Source organism: Pyxicephalus adspersus, chromosome 7, assembly GCF_032062135.1.
Source record: "Pyxicephalus adspersus chromosome 7, UCB_Pads_2.0, whole genome shotgun sequence".
NCBI classification, from domain to species: domain Eukaryota; kingdom Metazoa; phylum Chordata; class Amphibia; order Anura; family Pyxicephalidae; genus Pyxicephalus; species Pyxicephalus adspersus.
This window is the reverse complement of record NC_092864.1, coordinates 37,018,970-37,035,714: the sequence shown is the minus strand read 5'-3', so window position 1 is coordinate 37,035,714 and position 16,745 is coordinate 37,018,970. Positions and strand designations below refer to the sequence as shown.

At 35.8% G+C, this 16,745-nt stretch overlaps 1 protein-coding gene across 2 annotated transcripts in view; it reads right to left on the bottom strand.

Moving 5' to 3' along the window:
* Positions 1-16,745, bottom strand: part of ARHGAP15 (Rho GTPase activating protein 15) — a 309,490-nt gene that overhangs the window by 59,861 nt on the left and 232,884 nt on the right. For both annotated transcript variants that reach the window (XM_072418118.1, XM_072418119.1), the window contains exon 13: positions 7,473-7,607. In XM_072418118.1, the coding sequence (XP_072274219.1) occupies positions 7,473-7,607 (135 nt within the window). The remainder of the gene's footprint in view (positions 1-7,472; positions 7,608-16,745) is intronic.

The window sequence follows — 16,745 nt, the reverse complement described above, 5'->3', positions numbered from 1 at the left end:
GCTTTTGGAAATGGCTGTAAATGTAGTGGGTGTTCTGCTTTTTTGTTAATTTAGGTTATGTGAATTAATACTTTATGTTAATTTTCTGTTTTGTCTAACTCATCGTCTTTATCTGTTTGCATGAATATTTGTCAGTTCAGATAGTGAAAAAGTCAACAATTTCCACACAACTGTGTTTCATCTGCCTTTATGTTTGGATCCACATATCATATAGACATTCTGTTTTCTCTGACTGTGACTCCAACTAATGCATTTTTCATCATATGTTCAGTTTAAAGAGCTCAGGTTTGTGACAACTTAATTTCATTGTTTTCCTAGTTGCCACTTCAAGAAAAAAGGGAATGGGCTGAAACAGAACTATAAACACAGGTTGCAATTATGAATATTAAACAAGATGTATGTAATCAAGATAACTTTTAACAGGATGCTTGATTTATTAATGCTGAGCTGCTTGTAAATGATGACACAAAGCATTCGCTTTAGCTGCTTAGGAACATGTGCAAATTGAAGTTGGCTGGACACGACTTGCAGACCTTGACATCTGCTACTGAATTCATGCTTGTGTTCCTGGCGCCAGCATCCCTGGGCTGGCTATCGAGGTTACTCTTGTGTTACAGGGGTGGGGGGATCTCTCTGTTCCTCTACTTTTATTGACTTTAACGCAACATGCATGCCTAATTCTTCTGTATTGCCCTATTTTTTTTTTTTTTTGTTAAAGTCAGTTTTGATGTATCATTTATAAAGTGGCTGATATCCAGCTGCAAGTTCTCTAAATACTTTGCTCTGATAAATGGTGTTCAGCAAGTCAAGAGGTTTCATTAATATATGGATGAAGTTTCTGGCGCAAGCTCACAGGATTTCCCAGGGCTAAGTGTTAATGTTTTTCACATCAGTATTGGTTGCTTTAATCTCCATGGTCAGCTGCAGCTTTTGAATCAAGAATAATTTACTGGTCAAGTTATTAAATGCATAATGAACAATATTGCACTAACATAGGCCCAATAAAGCTGGATTTGAGCAAAAAAGTCTGCCGCACAACAAAATCCAGAATAATTTGTTCTGGTGCTGATATATTGGAGCTGTATTGTTTTGACACAGAATGTGGGTGCTTTGGGTGCAGAGTGGGGATGAGTAAGGTGATTTTGGCAAAACTGATTTTGTCTTAGCACTCTTTCTCTCCGTATAGGGGCAGTGGCCTCATTGCAGAGGTCCAACACCACCCTGTTAAATCATACATCTAGCTCATGCCCCTTGCTGATTGGAGACCTCTAATTCAGTAGGGGGTTTGTTGGAACTCTACAGGGAGATCACTGCTTCTACATAACAGTGTACAACATGCTGCCAAGTATTCCCCCTGCTATTTTGTGCGATTTCTCCCATCTCTTAGATTGAAAGCTCTTTTGGGCAGGGTCCTCCTCTCCTCCTGTGTCACTTTATCTATCTTTATTTGTCATTTGCAACCCCTTTTTAATGTAAAGTGCAGTGTAATATGTTGGCGCTATATAAATTCTGTATATTATTAATAAGGCACAGTCTTTTCTGATTTTAGATTAAGTTTAATAATATTATTATTAATATTACACAGTGCTGTAAAATTGTATTAGGATTTAAGTGTCTTACTTTAGGTAAATGTTAGAATGAGGCATAAGTAATAAAGTGACACTGTGCTAGTGTCATGCACGGCAAAGCAATATGGTAATATCAATGCAAATCCCACCAGAAGCACTAACTTACCTTTCCCTCACTGCCCTAGAGGGAGCAGAGAAAGCTTTTTGTAAATTTACCCTAATTGGGCAAAGCAAATGTTTGCTGTAAATTGTGTAAATAATACAATTTAGTCCAGTTCTGCATTAAAATATTACATTTAATTTTAAAATGTAGCAGACTGTTAAGGGGGTAGAATTTTGAACCAATGATGGCTTTACTGCTCTGCACAGTGCTGTCTGAACATATTACCAAGAAGGGGGAAAAGAATAAAGCCCCCATCTCTTCCTTGCTGTTCTTTCATTGTCCAATCAGTGGGTTGCCATGATCCATTGACCATGCTGCACTACTGCACAAGTTAAAGTTATAGACTTTAATAAAACTGAAGACTTGGTTGTGCAAGGGAAGCTTAAGTCACAAGCCTGGCTGAAACACGAGACTTACTTCACCCAGAAAAAAAACATTTGGTGTATATGTGTTGTGTATATGAATTTCAGCTTTAGAATATTTTTCCAAAGCCTTGATGGAACCACCCATGATCTGCTACAATAAAACATCTGAAAGCCAGGCACAAAGTGTCCTAAAATGGCTTTTAAATACAAATGTTTGGCACACCTGAAGGATTCAGCAGATGTGTCTGACACATGTATGGATGATGACTAAAGAAAAGAGTAAAATCCTTTATGATGAGGACTAGACAACCATCTTCTTTCCATCTGTTCCTGAGAAAAGACTAGGAAAGTTAAGCAGCATCTCTGGATGTAAATGACAACACAACTGGCTTTATCCCAGGCACCAGGGTGACATGGCACCTACAAAATGGACTGGCACGTAGCATTATCGGGGTGCTCAGTGAGAGCAGCTGCTCCCTTCTTCTTTGCAAAATCCAGATGGCTCTGATCCGTCTGGCTCCTGAAATGTTTGTAGCTTCACTTCTGTTCACTCCTGTAATACTCAAAACAATAAGACATATCTGTCAAAAGGTTTGATGGATGGAGTGTTTGTGTTGCTGATAGCAACAATCATTCATCTACCTCTCTATTCCTGAAATTAAAGGGAGACTATGATTTGTTGCTGCCAGCAACAACATGGGCCTTCCTCTGCATGCATCTAAGGTTTGCAGAAATTGATTTTAAAGTAGGAAGAGGTATCTGTGCACCTAAATTCATCCATAATATTATTATATTCAAACCTACCCTTGGCACAGGATGGCTGTAATATTGGGCTTAAGTGCATACCCAGCTTTAATTATTTTTAATTCTTACTTATATTCTATTTATAATATATTTTTATTCTATTTACCTAAAACTAAAAAATTGACAGAGTAGCAAGTGATTCGGAGGATTTACCCTCACCCCTTTCACTTTTTTTTACTTTCTATGGTGACTGGTAACAATTGTCACCTGGACCAACAAAGTAGGTGAATTTCTCCAGATAGAAGGTAGACCAGTACTGCATTTCTATATAGGCTACCTAGGCCATAGCCCTAGGCACCATGGCCACCTGTTGTGGCACCCAACCATCTTCAAATCTGCAGTATCATGGTTGCAGGGTATATGTTGACATACCTATATTTAGGTATCATATTTGTAAGTCCCCCATATTTGTAAGAACCCTTTGTGAGATTGACGAAGTATATATAGCAACTTGGGTGAATGAGACATGGGAGGCATGTTAGAAAACTGCACATGCGACATGTGAAAGTAAGTGAAATTGGCTGTTCTGATGTTTGGTATGTGATTGGAGAAGGAAATAGTTTAGGTGATTGTTCTCTTTTATATAGTTCTTTTCACAGTTTCACTGTGCACAACCATGGAGCTCTGACTAGTTAAGAAACTGGCCCAAAACTTTTTCTCTTCCACTGTGTAATCTGTTGTGCAGAGGCTTACAAGATACCAATGTGAGGATACATTTAGGCCTATGTGAGTATTCTTCACATATTTGTCCAGTGAAGCCCCCTAAAGCCACTTATAGTTGGCACTTTGTCAACGCAGGAGCAGCCATCCTGCACTGTAAGTGAGAGCATAAGGAGTCTGCTCACAACCGAGTGCTGAAGGAAAGAGAATGTTTATGTAAGCATTTATCCCTTGCAATATCATTAAGTACTGCCTTAGTGTGGCTGGTTTAAAGAAGGGCTCAGACTTCACAATGCCAATCATTTTATTGTGTAAGATAAAATAGTTGACAGTTATGAGCAACCTTTATTAATCTTTACCTTTTAATTTTAATAACAAAGCTTATATAAGTACCTGAATTCTTATTTTTTCATATCTCCTGGGCAATGACTGGGAAGGAGATGTCCATAAAAGCAAGAATTCAGTCTATACTGTGATGCATAATGCTGGCAATCTAACACTAGAACGCACAGGAGAGTTTGTATGGTCTTATTAATGCAATGATGCTGCAACAGTAACCCAACAGCAGGTTGGAGCAAGGTGAGTAGACTATGACCAAATTATTTTGCTCAAATGCCTTGCCTAAAAAGTGAGGTAACAGACCTAGCCATGCTCTCAGATAGAGTTGTCTGCATTTCCAAACTGGCTGAGCATAATCTAAAACCTTTTGGCAGGAAATCCACTCACATCTAACTCATACAACCAGATTTTGTTGTTTTCTTGGAGCTCAGCTTGAAAACATTTCTAAATAAAACAAAATTCATTCATCCAGCATATTCTTAAATCGAGAATGTTTTAATTCACCTATGTCTGATTTTTTGCCAAATTCTCTGTTCTTGCTTAGTGATATTCCTCCATGGCTGGTATTTGTTCAGGTCTTGTACAGCACACTTTGTCTCCGAACATTGGGCTTTCACCTTCAGTGGCTCCTTCGTAAGGGCCCATTGGGGTGCAAAGATTTATTGTATATGCAGTAAGCCATTCATACACAAAGACACCTGTGCAAGCCAGTTGGCTTCAGTCAAGTCTTGTTTAACATTTAATTATGAATATAATTAGCATGAGTTAGGAGACAGGCCAAGCATCTGCAAGAAAATTTAGGATAGGGAAAAAAGAAATCACACAAGAAATTGCGAGTTTGGTATTTTTTCGTTTCTTTTTGCTTCATTCTGCACATTTTGTATCGGTATGAACTTCTGTGAGTGAACTTTAAGTTTATTACTGAGTAATTTTGTGTCAACATTTTCTATTAATTAGCACAAATGTAGGTGAAATCATGCTGAAAAATTCAGTGTTACCAGTGTGTTTGGTATTGAAACGAATATTATCATTTTACTCAAAAATATGAGCTTATCATTTTAGCTTTAAAGGTACTTTGTATGTCCATCCATTATCCAAAAATATCTATAACCCCCACCATTTCCTTTCCAGAGCACGCCATGATCAGCATTATTTTTTTAACTCATGACTCTAGAGAGAGACATTTTAGTTCCTATTGGTGTGTTGGTGTAGGCATGACCCCCAGAGCTACATTCACCCATTTACCAATAGCCAATAGCCTCTTTTGAAAGGAGGGAAAATATTTTTTTGCTGGGAAATAGATTAATCTATGCATAGGAATGATGCAATGGAACAGAGAAGAGAGTGTTGGAAATTGGTGGAGCTCTGTAGCATAGAATGCAGATCTTACAATGCCACCTTCGGTTTCAGTGCAGAAATCAGTGTGGTTTATGCATGAATCAAGGGCTTTTCACAAGAAAGTGTGTTTCTTTTTATTTTTTTTAAATGAACGTTCCACTTTAACTCCATTTTAGTTGTTGTGGCTCTCCCTCACTGAGATACTTTATGTAAAAGGTCTCTTTACAGTCTGTGCCCTCAGCAATAGTGAATTGGCCTCACTCTAATCCAGAATATACAAATGACGTGAGATTGGTTCAAAGTGTCACGTAAAAAGATTTGCCTAATGTATCTAAACTACCGCAGCAGTTGAGAAAATGATCACAGCTATGCGGAGTTGAAATTGCAGTTATTAAACGTATTTTTACACTTTGAATACCAGACTGCAGTCATATGTCAAAGTCAACTGCAGGCTGACGCAGCCAAACCCAACTGTTGTTGGCTGCCATTCGAAAGAGGTATATATTACATAGGCATTATTGAGCTGGCACAACTGTGTAGAATATAGGTAATTATATTTTAAACAGAACAAGTATTTGTAAGAATAAATTAACATAATGAACAATAGTTCAACATAAAATGCACCAGTGTAAACAGATAGTTTTCATACCGAAGACCAGGAATTCGGTGACACTAACTTTTACTGGACTTTACCCAATATTATGTTTACAGAATGCTGATGTCTCTGCAGGTCTCAGTTTCGGACTACACGCTGCATTTAAATCTGACACTTCAAAAGCTGAACAAGACACGCAAACCACATATATTTCTTTACTTTCTAAATAAGAATTTAAGTGTTTTCTGCCAAATCAGGAATGTAAAACATTTGTGAAATATATGTCAGATGTTAGCTGGGAAAAGAAGTTGGAATAAGATGTTTTAAATAACAGGTAGATGGAAAAAATTTAACTTAATCCATGATTTTTGAATCATTGTACATGATAAAAGGGTAGCACAAATACAGTTGGTAACTTGGAATCTTTTTTTCTATTTCTGGTGACACCAATATTTAACTTTACCTATTAGGGTGAATTTAATAAATTAAGGTATTTTCTTTGGAATATATATGTTCACTTAAATAAATGAGTTGAGGCTGAATTTGAATGAACTATAAGGTGGCAAGAAAAAGCAAGATACTAGTTGGAATGTGATTGGATGATTGAAAAAAAACACAGCATTAGCCTTTCCTGTGAACCATTGAGCCGCCTTTCTTTGTGAGCTGTCATCAAGTTGATTTAGGCATGCAGACAAATGCAGGTTGACCTCAACAAAGTCACATGACCACTCTGAAGTCTGGGTATGTATATGGGGGGAGATATGAGGAGGTTATAACCTGGAATGGTGTTAAGGTGCTCTGTTGAGTATTTGATTCATAGTTGCACTACTGTTGGTAATTTATGAAAAATTTAATTTTCATTAGCAAAGGAGTATTCATCAGTTTTTAACCAGTCTAGCCTAGACTAAGACCCTTTGACTTGCTAGGGTTGCAAATGTTTGATTTGGCCCCAATTCTGCTGCTGGTAATAACCATTTCTTTCGGATGTTTTTGGCTATCTGTAAGGGTGATATTCTTCCCACTGGGCTGTAATGCTCTAAGAGGCATTCTTTCCATTGACCACCCCAATAATGTACTATGAACTGTGGATATGGTTAATATAGTAGGGGTTCCTTGAATACCTGAAAGGTATTTCAAGGGTTCCTCAAGGTCGAGAAACACTGCTCTATATGCCAACCTTTTACATTGTCAAATGAGCAATTTTGTTTTTGTAATGAATAGTTTAAAGTGACATTTTGTAGGACATGGAGCCACTCTACAGCATTCTACAACCCATCATCCAAAACACAGATGAGTTGTATAATTTTTAAGTCATGTTTTTGGCTTCCACCTTAAAATTTTTGTCTTCCTGTATCTTACAACCACAGACACTAACGCAGTTCTGTCAACGTTTTAAACTCTATTCTCCCAAATAAAAATAGTTTAAAAAGAAACAGAGAAAAGCAAATAATAGCGTGAAATAATTTCATGCAACATATCGAATGTTCCACCTTTTTGTCTGCTTTTTGTTGAAAGCCTCGAAAATTACCGGCAAACAATCTTAGCAACAAAAAAAAAATAAGCACCAAAATAATTTTTGGCCGTACGATTATTTTGTTTCCATTTTGTGTACAAAAGACAAAAAAAAATATTCCACTTACTTATTGCTTCTACAAACTGCTCAAAGAAGCTACGTGGGAACAGGGGCTCCGACAGCTCTCGGAAAAACATCTTGAGTGCTCCTGTGACAACGTGTATGTCCTCCCACTGGCTGTCGTCCAAATTCAGCTTCTCTTCTGGGAAAACACGGGGAGAAATGGAACAACTGGTTTTAATGAAACAATTACAAGACACTAATTATTATGTTAATGTTTGCCTACTATCATCAGCAACCGTTAACAGCCTTCTGCACCTAGAGGTTTGGTGCTGTGCTTGTTTTTTTTTTTTCTTCTTTTTTTTTAACTCAAGGAAAAAAAAAAGAAGAGTGTTTTCTATGGATTACCATCTGTAGGAATGCAGCTGACACACAAAAAGAGGCGATACAAAGAGACGTGGCATTGACATAACATGTCAGATACATTTATTCCCATAATGCATCAGCCCAGAAATTAGCATTAGAGCACAACATGATTCAAAGCTATTTGGTTTTTTGAGGCCGAGGGGCTAAGAGTTGCCAGTGATGTGCCGCTCAAGGGACCGACCCAAAGGCCTGATGGAGCCAACATGAGACATATGCTAAGCTTGACGATAGAAAAATCAGCTATTGCTTTACATATGCTAGCCATGGAAGGTGCTGGGGAATTATAGGTAAGCATTGTCACATTAATTTGTGGCTGACAGCAATATCAACAAGGAAGAGAACAGGAAGGGGTGGGGGGTGGCAGGACAAAAACAAATCCTCTCTTTAATGATTTCAATAACGTTCTGTTTTCAGCTCAGCAAGGTAGTGTGTTGCAGAAACAATATTAGGCAGACCCCCGTCGTTCTACCTAGGCTGTGCAAATCTGCCAGGAATGATAACGTGCCAGACACAAAAATCACTCTTCTTTCACAATTCCCCACTCACGTAGAGCAAAACAGTCGTTTGAAGCTAACCTGAACTGAGGATTTTTACCGACTTGAAACCGAGAACTCAGAGACAATATTTAATTAAGAAGAATGAAACAATTATCCACTATTTCTTAGTGTTATCTGGGTGTATTCTCTGAAACATCAAAGACACGATAATTAGGCATCGCGTAACCTCGCTATTCAGAAGCAAGTTTTGGAAAAGGAAGTATTATACAGGGAAAAATAACAGTCATAATTAGTTCTGGGCCTTTGAAAAATATTTCAGGTGTAAGAAAAACAACAAATGCACAAACAAGAATTATTTAAATACTCCATTAAATACTCCGCCTTCCTGACAAAGTTGATTTGATTTGTAAATTGTGTGTGGGGAATCGTAGAAACAGATGTGTGCGTGGAATGCCACGGTATGGTTACTTTAATAAAGAACACCAACATAAGAAGGTGTTTTATAGATTAGATTAGATAGATTAAGGACCTATGTTTGTTACTGTGAGGCCTGATACCAAAATAAACCTCAAATCAAATATGTAATATATTGCAGATGTGGTAGCTGCATTCATTTTATTTTTTTTCATCCATTTTCTGCTTTGTTTTTACCAGGTGATCCTGGAAATAATACAATTTCTGACTTTGGGTTATGTTCACTCCTTCAGTTTATCTAAGGGGGAGCCATAGATTTTGTCCTTCAGTTTACACCTGTTAAAATGCTTATGACCATCATTTTGACAAATGTCTTAGAATACTTAAAGATCATATAAAAAGATTTTCTCCACATATGCCCTGCACTACTTTGTCATCTGAGTCGTAGAGAATGATTATAACAAAACCATCTATAGGGAAGGGTCAATCCCTTGCCACTCATCACTTATTTTGATACGTATACATGCGTTTGAAACAAAGAAGGTATAGTGAAAACCAGTAACCAATTACAATATTCTTTATTACAAATCTTGCAACTCTAAGTTTCTTAATGCTAAAATATGACTGGCAACTGGACACTTACATATTTCTGGTTTATTAGTATGCCAAGTTGTGCATGGCATTCCCTACCCTAATTTCTTCAATGTAAAGTTTTGTCAAAAAGAACAAAAAAAAAAAAAACAAAACTGAATATACAGGAGTAAGACTCCTAAAATAAAAGTAGATTGTAAGCTCTGTTGGTCAGAATCTTCTTCTTTGCTTGTGTCAGTACAGACATTTTATTTTGTATGAAATATTTACAGCGCATGCTTGTCTTGTTTTTCGAATTCTCTATTTTTGGACTTCTTCATTGACTTCATTGGGCTTCAAACCAGATGATAAAAAACAATGGTCAGTCCTGTGACTGGGATGTACATCACCTAATACACCATTTTTAGATCACAAGCACAGTTTCCATTGCAGCTCGAAGGAAAGTGCACTTTTGTGTATTCTTAGATCTCAGATGCTGTTGTAAATGATAACTTGGTCATGGAGTTACCCTCCCATTACCAAATATTTTTTAATTAAATCTGGGCTGAAAGGGTTTAAATACTATAAAACATTTCATTGGTCTAACATATACAGATAGTTTTTGCTAGAAATGTGGAACAACTATTTTTCTTCATTTAATAACTAATATTAAAATTTGCAACCCCTTTAAGTAAAACCCCAGTTTTGTCATTTATTGTGCACAGTTTTAAACACACTTTCTAGCAGATTTTTAGCTGTTCTTGTGCATAAACAAAATTTTTAGTCCTGGGAGGAGACAGGCTACCTCCTTGAGTCACCTAATTTGTTCTGACAAAAATTATGGAAAAAAGCAGAGAGCCAATTAATTCAACAAGAAATACATTCCTAGGAGGAGTTCTTTATACAGTTGGCTAAGGGATTGGCTAAGGGATAAATGATAAAGAATGAATAAAGAAATAAATCTGACATTCACCAAACATTTTCCAGTGGAGAGTCTCCCACTACTATATATTGGTAATGTCAATGATGGTAAACGGTGAATGTCAGATTTATTGCTTTATAAACATATCCCTAAAACTTAAACTTAATGATTAACATAACATCTATATATGTATATTCAAACATAAAGAACAACACAATGGGATCTATGGGGTATTTAACTTTAGGTTTACATCCCATAAATTATTTGGATTTATGCTAACATGATTAGGTATTCAAAATGAACATAGGTTAACCTTATTTATAATTATTCACTTTGCTTAGTGAACAGCCTCAACCCTTTAGAAATCAGCTCTACTCTCTGTCTCTGCCCTGTGTGGCAAATTCCAAAATCATTGCCGAAACTGAGAACAAAAACAATCCCACAGTGGCATTTGTATAGCAAGTTTGTACAAACAACCACCAGTAGACATTGGCTGACCTTCTCTTCAAGAGTCATCAGTTTTATTGTCTATATATGATCAATTAGTCCTCTCTCCCCTCTGAGATCTTTTTTTACTTTTCTTCAAGCAGAGCTGCCACCTTCCCTCCAGCAAACAGGATTGCAAAACTAAACAAAGAACAATGACATAAAAAAACAAGAACCTGATGGCTTACTGTCACTTTAAAGAACGGGGTCTTTGCATTGTTGAAATGTGTCAGATATTTGGAAACGTCCCCTCTCACTGTGGTGCCACACCCCCTGCATGGCCTTATAATAAAATTGGTTTTACTCCTGATTAAATCATTTTCTCCTCTCCCACTACCATACTTTTCATAATGGACCTGTGCGCTCTACAGCTGGCGAGCTTCCCATGATACCAATTCTTACTTTATCTTTTAAGCACTTTGCAGCTAGGATCTCATGCAGAGGGCTTATGTTTTGTTAAGAGCTTCATTCTTACAGAAATAGCTGAACACATGTTCTAAAAATGTTGTACAATTTATTGCTTGAAACACATTTAGAAAATGTAAAAGTGGCGGTGTTGAATTGCCTGTTGTCGTTGAACGGTGCACGGAACGTGTGATGTGATAAGCACACGCTTATTGTGGCAGCTATAGTTATATTTTGTCAATTGTGTGCCCAATGATCACACTTTGGGGTAAAAAATTATTTACAATGATTAATTTTAGATATTTATTGTATTATTTATTCATTTTAATGTCCAAATCATTTTATTTTTATAAAAATATATGTAATAATATGAAATATTTTAGATTTTATAAAACTTTTGTACATAACTATGCTATATGATGCTATATTATTAGTTAGTTAATAGGTAATTGAAACTACTGATTATTTTTGTTATATAATATTATATTATTGGTATTTTTACTTAAAAAGAAAAAATAAATATATATAAATTTATATATATATATATATATATATATATATATATATATAAATATATATATAAATCTGAGGATTAATAAGACATTTATTATGGCAGTAATTTTCTTCCTAAAATGTGTAAGTTACAATTGGCATTGTTATTTTTTCTTTTGTTATTATTATTTTTTCCTATTATTTGTATATTTTTGCCTTGATAAGTTATTAAAAGTGTTTTTTTTTTTCATTTTTTTAATGGGTGTAAACACTACCTGTTGACCTAGCCACTGGTTTTGCAAACAATGTTATCAGCTTGGCCTGGCTTACCTCTGAACTACAACCAATCCCCCTCAATACCCCGTGTTTTAAGCCCCGTACAGATGTCTGATGGAAATCAGAGGATTGTTGCTGAAAATAGTTTTTCATGATGATTACCAGTTGCAGATGAATGAACAAGAGCTCTACACACATAGCCTTTCCATTCTATAGAGATGGGAGGGGGGAGGATGAGCAAGTGGCACCCTGCTGTGCTCTGTTCTATTGGAGTGAACAGCAATTGGCCCCGATCAGTTGTTCATCAATCCACCATGGCATATTGGTGAACAACATCAGGGGGCTGCTGTACACATGTCAGAATTTCACAAGCATGACTGTTCGTGTTGGGTGAGAATTATATGAAGTGTTTACATAACTTTAGGGTGACAATTCTGCTCCTCCATCAAAATAGTACAGTGAGTAGGCGTTGTTATCCAAGGACAAGAAATGTTTTAATAGAATCACCAGGTACAAATAAAGGAAAACGCTCCTAAAAAGAAAACTAATGTGTCCACAACATCTACTGTAATAAACCAAAATTGAGCATTATATATTTTTTTTTTTTATTGGATGTATATACAATTTACCACTTGAAAGCTTTTTCATCCTATGAATCATTATATTATCATGTATCATTTTTTTCCACAATATCTCCACAATATTATCTTTAAAAATTACAGTAGCCACCCGATTAAAGCTAACATTATTTTAAGGAGCCGGATAACCCATAAGATTTTCTACTTGCTAAAAATGTTCTTAGCCTAAAAAAAAAAAACTAATTGCACTCACGACATACAAAGACCTTTAAGCTGCACCCACATTGATATTTTGTTTTTAGGTTCAGATAAGATCAAAAAAGTTTACCAGGAATTCACCAGACAAGCAAAAGAATTACAGACATGTCTAAAAGAGAGAGGATATAACAAAAGGTATTGGTCTCAAAAAATCCCCTGAAGAAGTCGGTATGGCAAAATGCGTCGGCTAATAAGAGACAAAAGGACAATTTAAAAAAAAAAAAAAAACTTTGTTTCCCAGAAATAGAAACATCTGTCTAGATTTGAAGAAATAAAGGCCCCTCCTTGCTACATGACTCTAATGCAGATAAAGGAAGGGTTGAAAAAGTTTGCCACTGTATGACTGTATAATTTCAAACTGTATTATATACTCTAATGCAAATTGAATATATATAGCCCCCAAAAAACCCTCTCTTTCTAGTATCCTTTATAAAAAAAAATTAAGTTGAATTTCTGCATACCTAGGGGTTGGCTATATTATCATTATTTACCCTTTACACAACATACACTAGAAACCAGATAGTCCATATTCTCCAGTCTTGGAGAGCATTAATAAATCAATGCCCTTTTGAAATGCAATTTATTTGGATCACTGACCTACTATCCACAAATTTCATGATGATCATGTCATAGGTCCAGGAACCTGTCACTGCTGCAACTCCAAAGCCACCTTTGCAGCCAAATCTATTATGTCCATGGAGATCCTCATTATCCATTGGATGGCCACAGATGATGCTACTGCTGGGTACATATATAACCTGGATCTACATACACCATGCAGTGTAACCAAAACCAAAAATGCCAACACGAACAGGGGAAGAGCTTTTTTTTGGCAAAAGAGCCTTTGCACATCTTTTTTGCCAAAGGCTTTACTTACTGGCATTTTTCTTTTTTTGGGGTTTTGTTTCACTTCTTTTCTAAATGCCTTGATATTTTTCAAATACACATAAAAAGAAAATGTATCTAAAAGAAGGGAAAATATGAGACAGTAGAAAAATAAAGTTATCATGGGTATGCCTGCATGAACAGGCCAGAAGCCTTAACCAAAGTTAGTCTGCTACCAACTCCTCCTCATTAGACAAACCGGCCAGCCGTCATTATTCAAAACCAACGTCTGAGACAAAGTGGTATTTGTTATCTTGCTGAATATACAAAATCTGCAAGTAATTTTAGTTGAAGGAGTTTATTTATCACTTGAAAAAAACATTTATCACTGCTTCGAATCTTCTGAATCAGAGAGCATTTCCTCCTAGACGACGTGTTTTGTGATTTCACATTGAACATGAAAGATAATCAAGATAATGATGATGGGAGAGTCAAAATGTTTCCTTTCCCTGAACCTTTTTTTTCCCCCCTTGCTGATGACCTGGAAAAAAAAAGCATCCACTACTGTGTAAGACAAACAATTCTAAAATATATCTTTCAGTTTTCCAAAAAAAATAAAAAAATAGTTCTATAAAAAAAAAATTTTCTTTCTGCAGTTTTTAAGAGATTTTGCTTGATAAGGGGGATTTGCTCCCCAAAACATATTTGGTTCCTATTCCCAACTTCACTCATTTTATTTATTGGGCATTAGTTAGAACTGCTGTATTATACAATTGCTGTATTTATCTGTATCCTATGGGTAGCATTATCAGTATATATGTCTATGTTAATTTGCAGAGTTATTTTAAATAGGGGACATATGTATTCTGAACCACTATGTATGTGCTCACCTATAATAACTTTTTTGTTGCCAAATATTTTTTGGATGCTAAATAAACTTTTAACATCCAACCCTTTGGGAAGAATTTGGTGTACTAATTTTCTTCGATTTAGGCTATTAGGTTGGTTATGGGGACCAGTGGGAGGGTCCTTTTTTTGCTGTAGCATCCAATTGTGTTATCTAAATGTACTATTTTTTAATTTGTTTTGCTGCTGTAGGGTGTACATACCATATAAATGATAATATATATTGGTATTTGGCTTGGTTTCCAGAGCATGGAACAATCACAGATTGGTCTCCTTTCTAAAGCGGTTCCTCGGTTCTGGAGTTGTGAGTCATTAGTGTAGGACAACTGCCATTGTCTGCAACACCTTTCTAGCTGTCTGTACTGGGTATTCTCCCTTTTGTCCACCAAAATAATAAAGAATTCTTTCCACTCACCATCAAAATAAAAAGGAAGCACAACGAGCACCATTGTACAGAGCATTCTTCCCACTGACCACTGAACTGAGGAGGTACAACTCCCAATAACCACAAAGAAGAACACCAGAGTATTGCAGATTAAAGGTCTCCTCCCAGTAACCAATAATAAATACCAATCTAATAGAGAGCTTTTCCATCAACCTTTGGAGTAACGGTCCCCTCCTAATGAACGCAAATCTAAGGAGGCTTGATTCCCACTGACCACCAATGTAAGGGGTAATTTCCCATTAACACAGGTAATGGCACTGGTGTACAAGGTTATTTGTAGCACAAAGGGTCACTGAAATACAGGGTCACTAGAGAAAATGAAATACTAAAAAAGAGGGTCACTGGAACACAGGATTATTGGAGAACACTGCAGCATAGCTTACTGCTGCATGGGGTTACTAGACAGCAAAAGGTATATCTGAAGTATAGGGTCACTGGAAAACAGAGGGTCACTGGCACACACATGATCAGGGTTGCATAGGGGACTGGGAAGAGATACCATTTGCACTAAATGGTATAAAGTAACAAAATTTCTATGAAAATACATTTTTAAGCAAAATGTTTCCAAAAGTTGCCTGATCATCCCTATTTAGCACCATTAAAACCATGTTTTTGTTTTTTTGCTTTATTAGGGTTATTATTATTAATATTATTAATAATATATATATATATATATATATATATATAATTATTAATATTATTAATAATAATATTAATAATATTATTATTAAACAGGATTTATATAACAGGGGTTGCAAATGACAGACAGATACAGACAGTCACACAGGAGGAGGAGATATTTGCATATTTACCACTTGTAACTAGCAAGTGGTGAGTATAAGGCAAAAGATTAACCCAATCAGCAGATGGACTTGTTACTATGTTGCAAACACTTTGAATTATAGGCAGATCTGTACAGATATATGGATTTTAAGGTGTCACAAATAGCAATACTATTGTTGGGCTTTCTTATGATAAACCCCAGAAAGCCTAAAACAGGATACAATGGGAGCACTCTGTATTATGTATTTGTAAAATAACTGATGTTAAACTTTACTTATAAAATGGATGTTTTAAACACAGAATGAAAAACGGATGTCAAGCCTCAGTTTACAAACTTGTAAACTTTATGAAAATGAAAATAAAAAATTGACCAAAAGCCATTATAGTTTCCTATAAGACTTTGAAAGCTGTAAACAACAAAGGAACAAGCAGCTGAAACAGTATCTGTTTTTCATGTGTATAAAGCCTGAAGTTTTCCTCTGAAAAAGGGTTGATATTTTTCTCAGTTAACATAATTAACTCACAAGAATCCTGAGAAAATACGATATGAGACACAGATAGAAAATCAAAGATTCCAGCGCGTACTGCTAAGGATTAACATTTCTAACACGCCAATAAAAATATTAATTAAAAGTATCTCCCTTAAAAATAAAATACAGTTATGGAATTAGTACTTAGCTCATGAATTAGTTTGTGCGCTTTCTCGGAATGCACATAAACCAGAGATGTGAAATTTTAAAGTAAAAAAAAGTTATGACTAATACGGAATGAAGCATTAAAAAAAAAAAAAAGCAAAAACTTTGAGCTTCCTATTTGTGTGGTTATAGAGACATCCTCTGTTATGGCTTCTAATTACTGATCAGCTAAGACCACAATAAATAAGATCATCTGACCCCTATTTCAACCGTTTATTGTTACTGGGGTTGTATTATGTTTTCATAAACTGTCACTGTATCATTTGTTTTTTATGTAATTTAAGTTTACTTATTTTTTTTTCTGTTTGTCTATTTGAAACCTGCTATGTAGAAACTTTATGGAGTGAACCAGCAAGACTCCG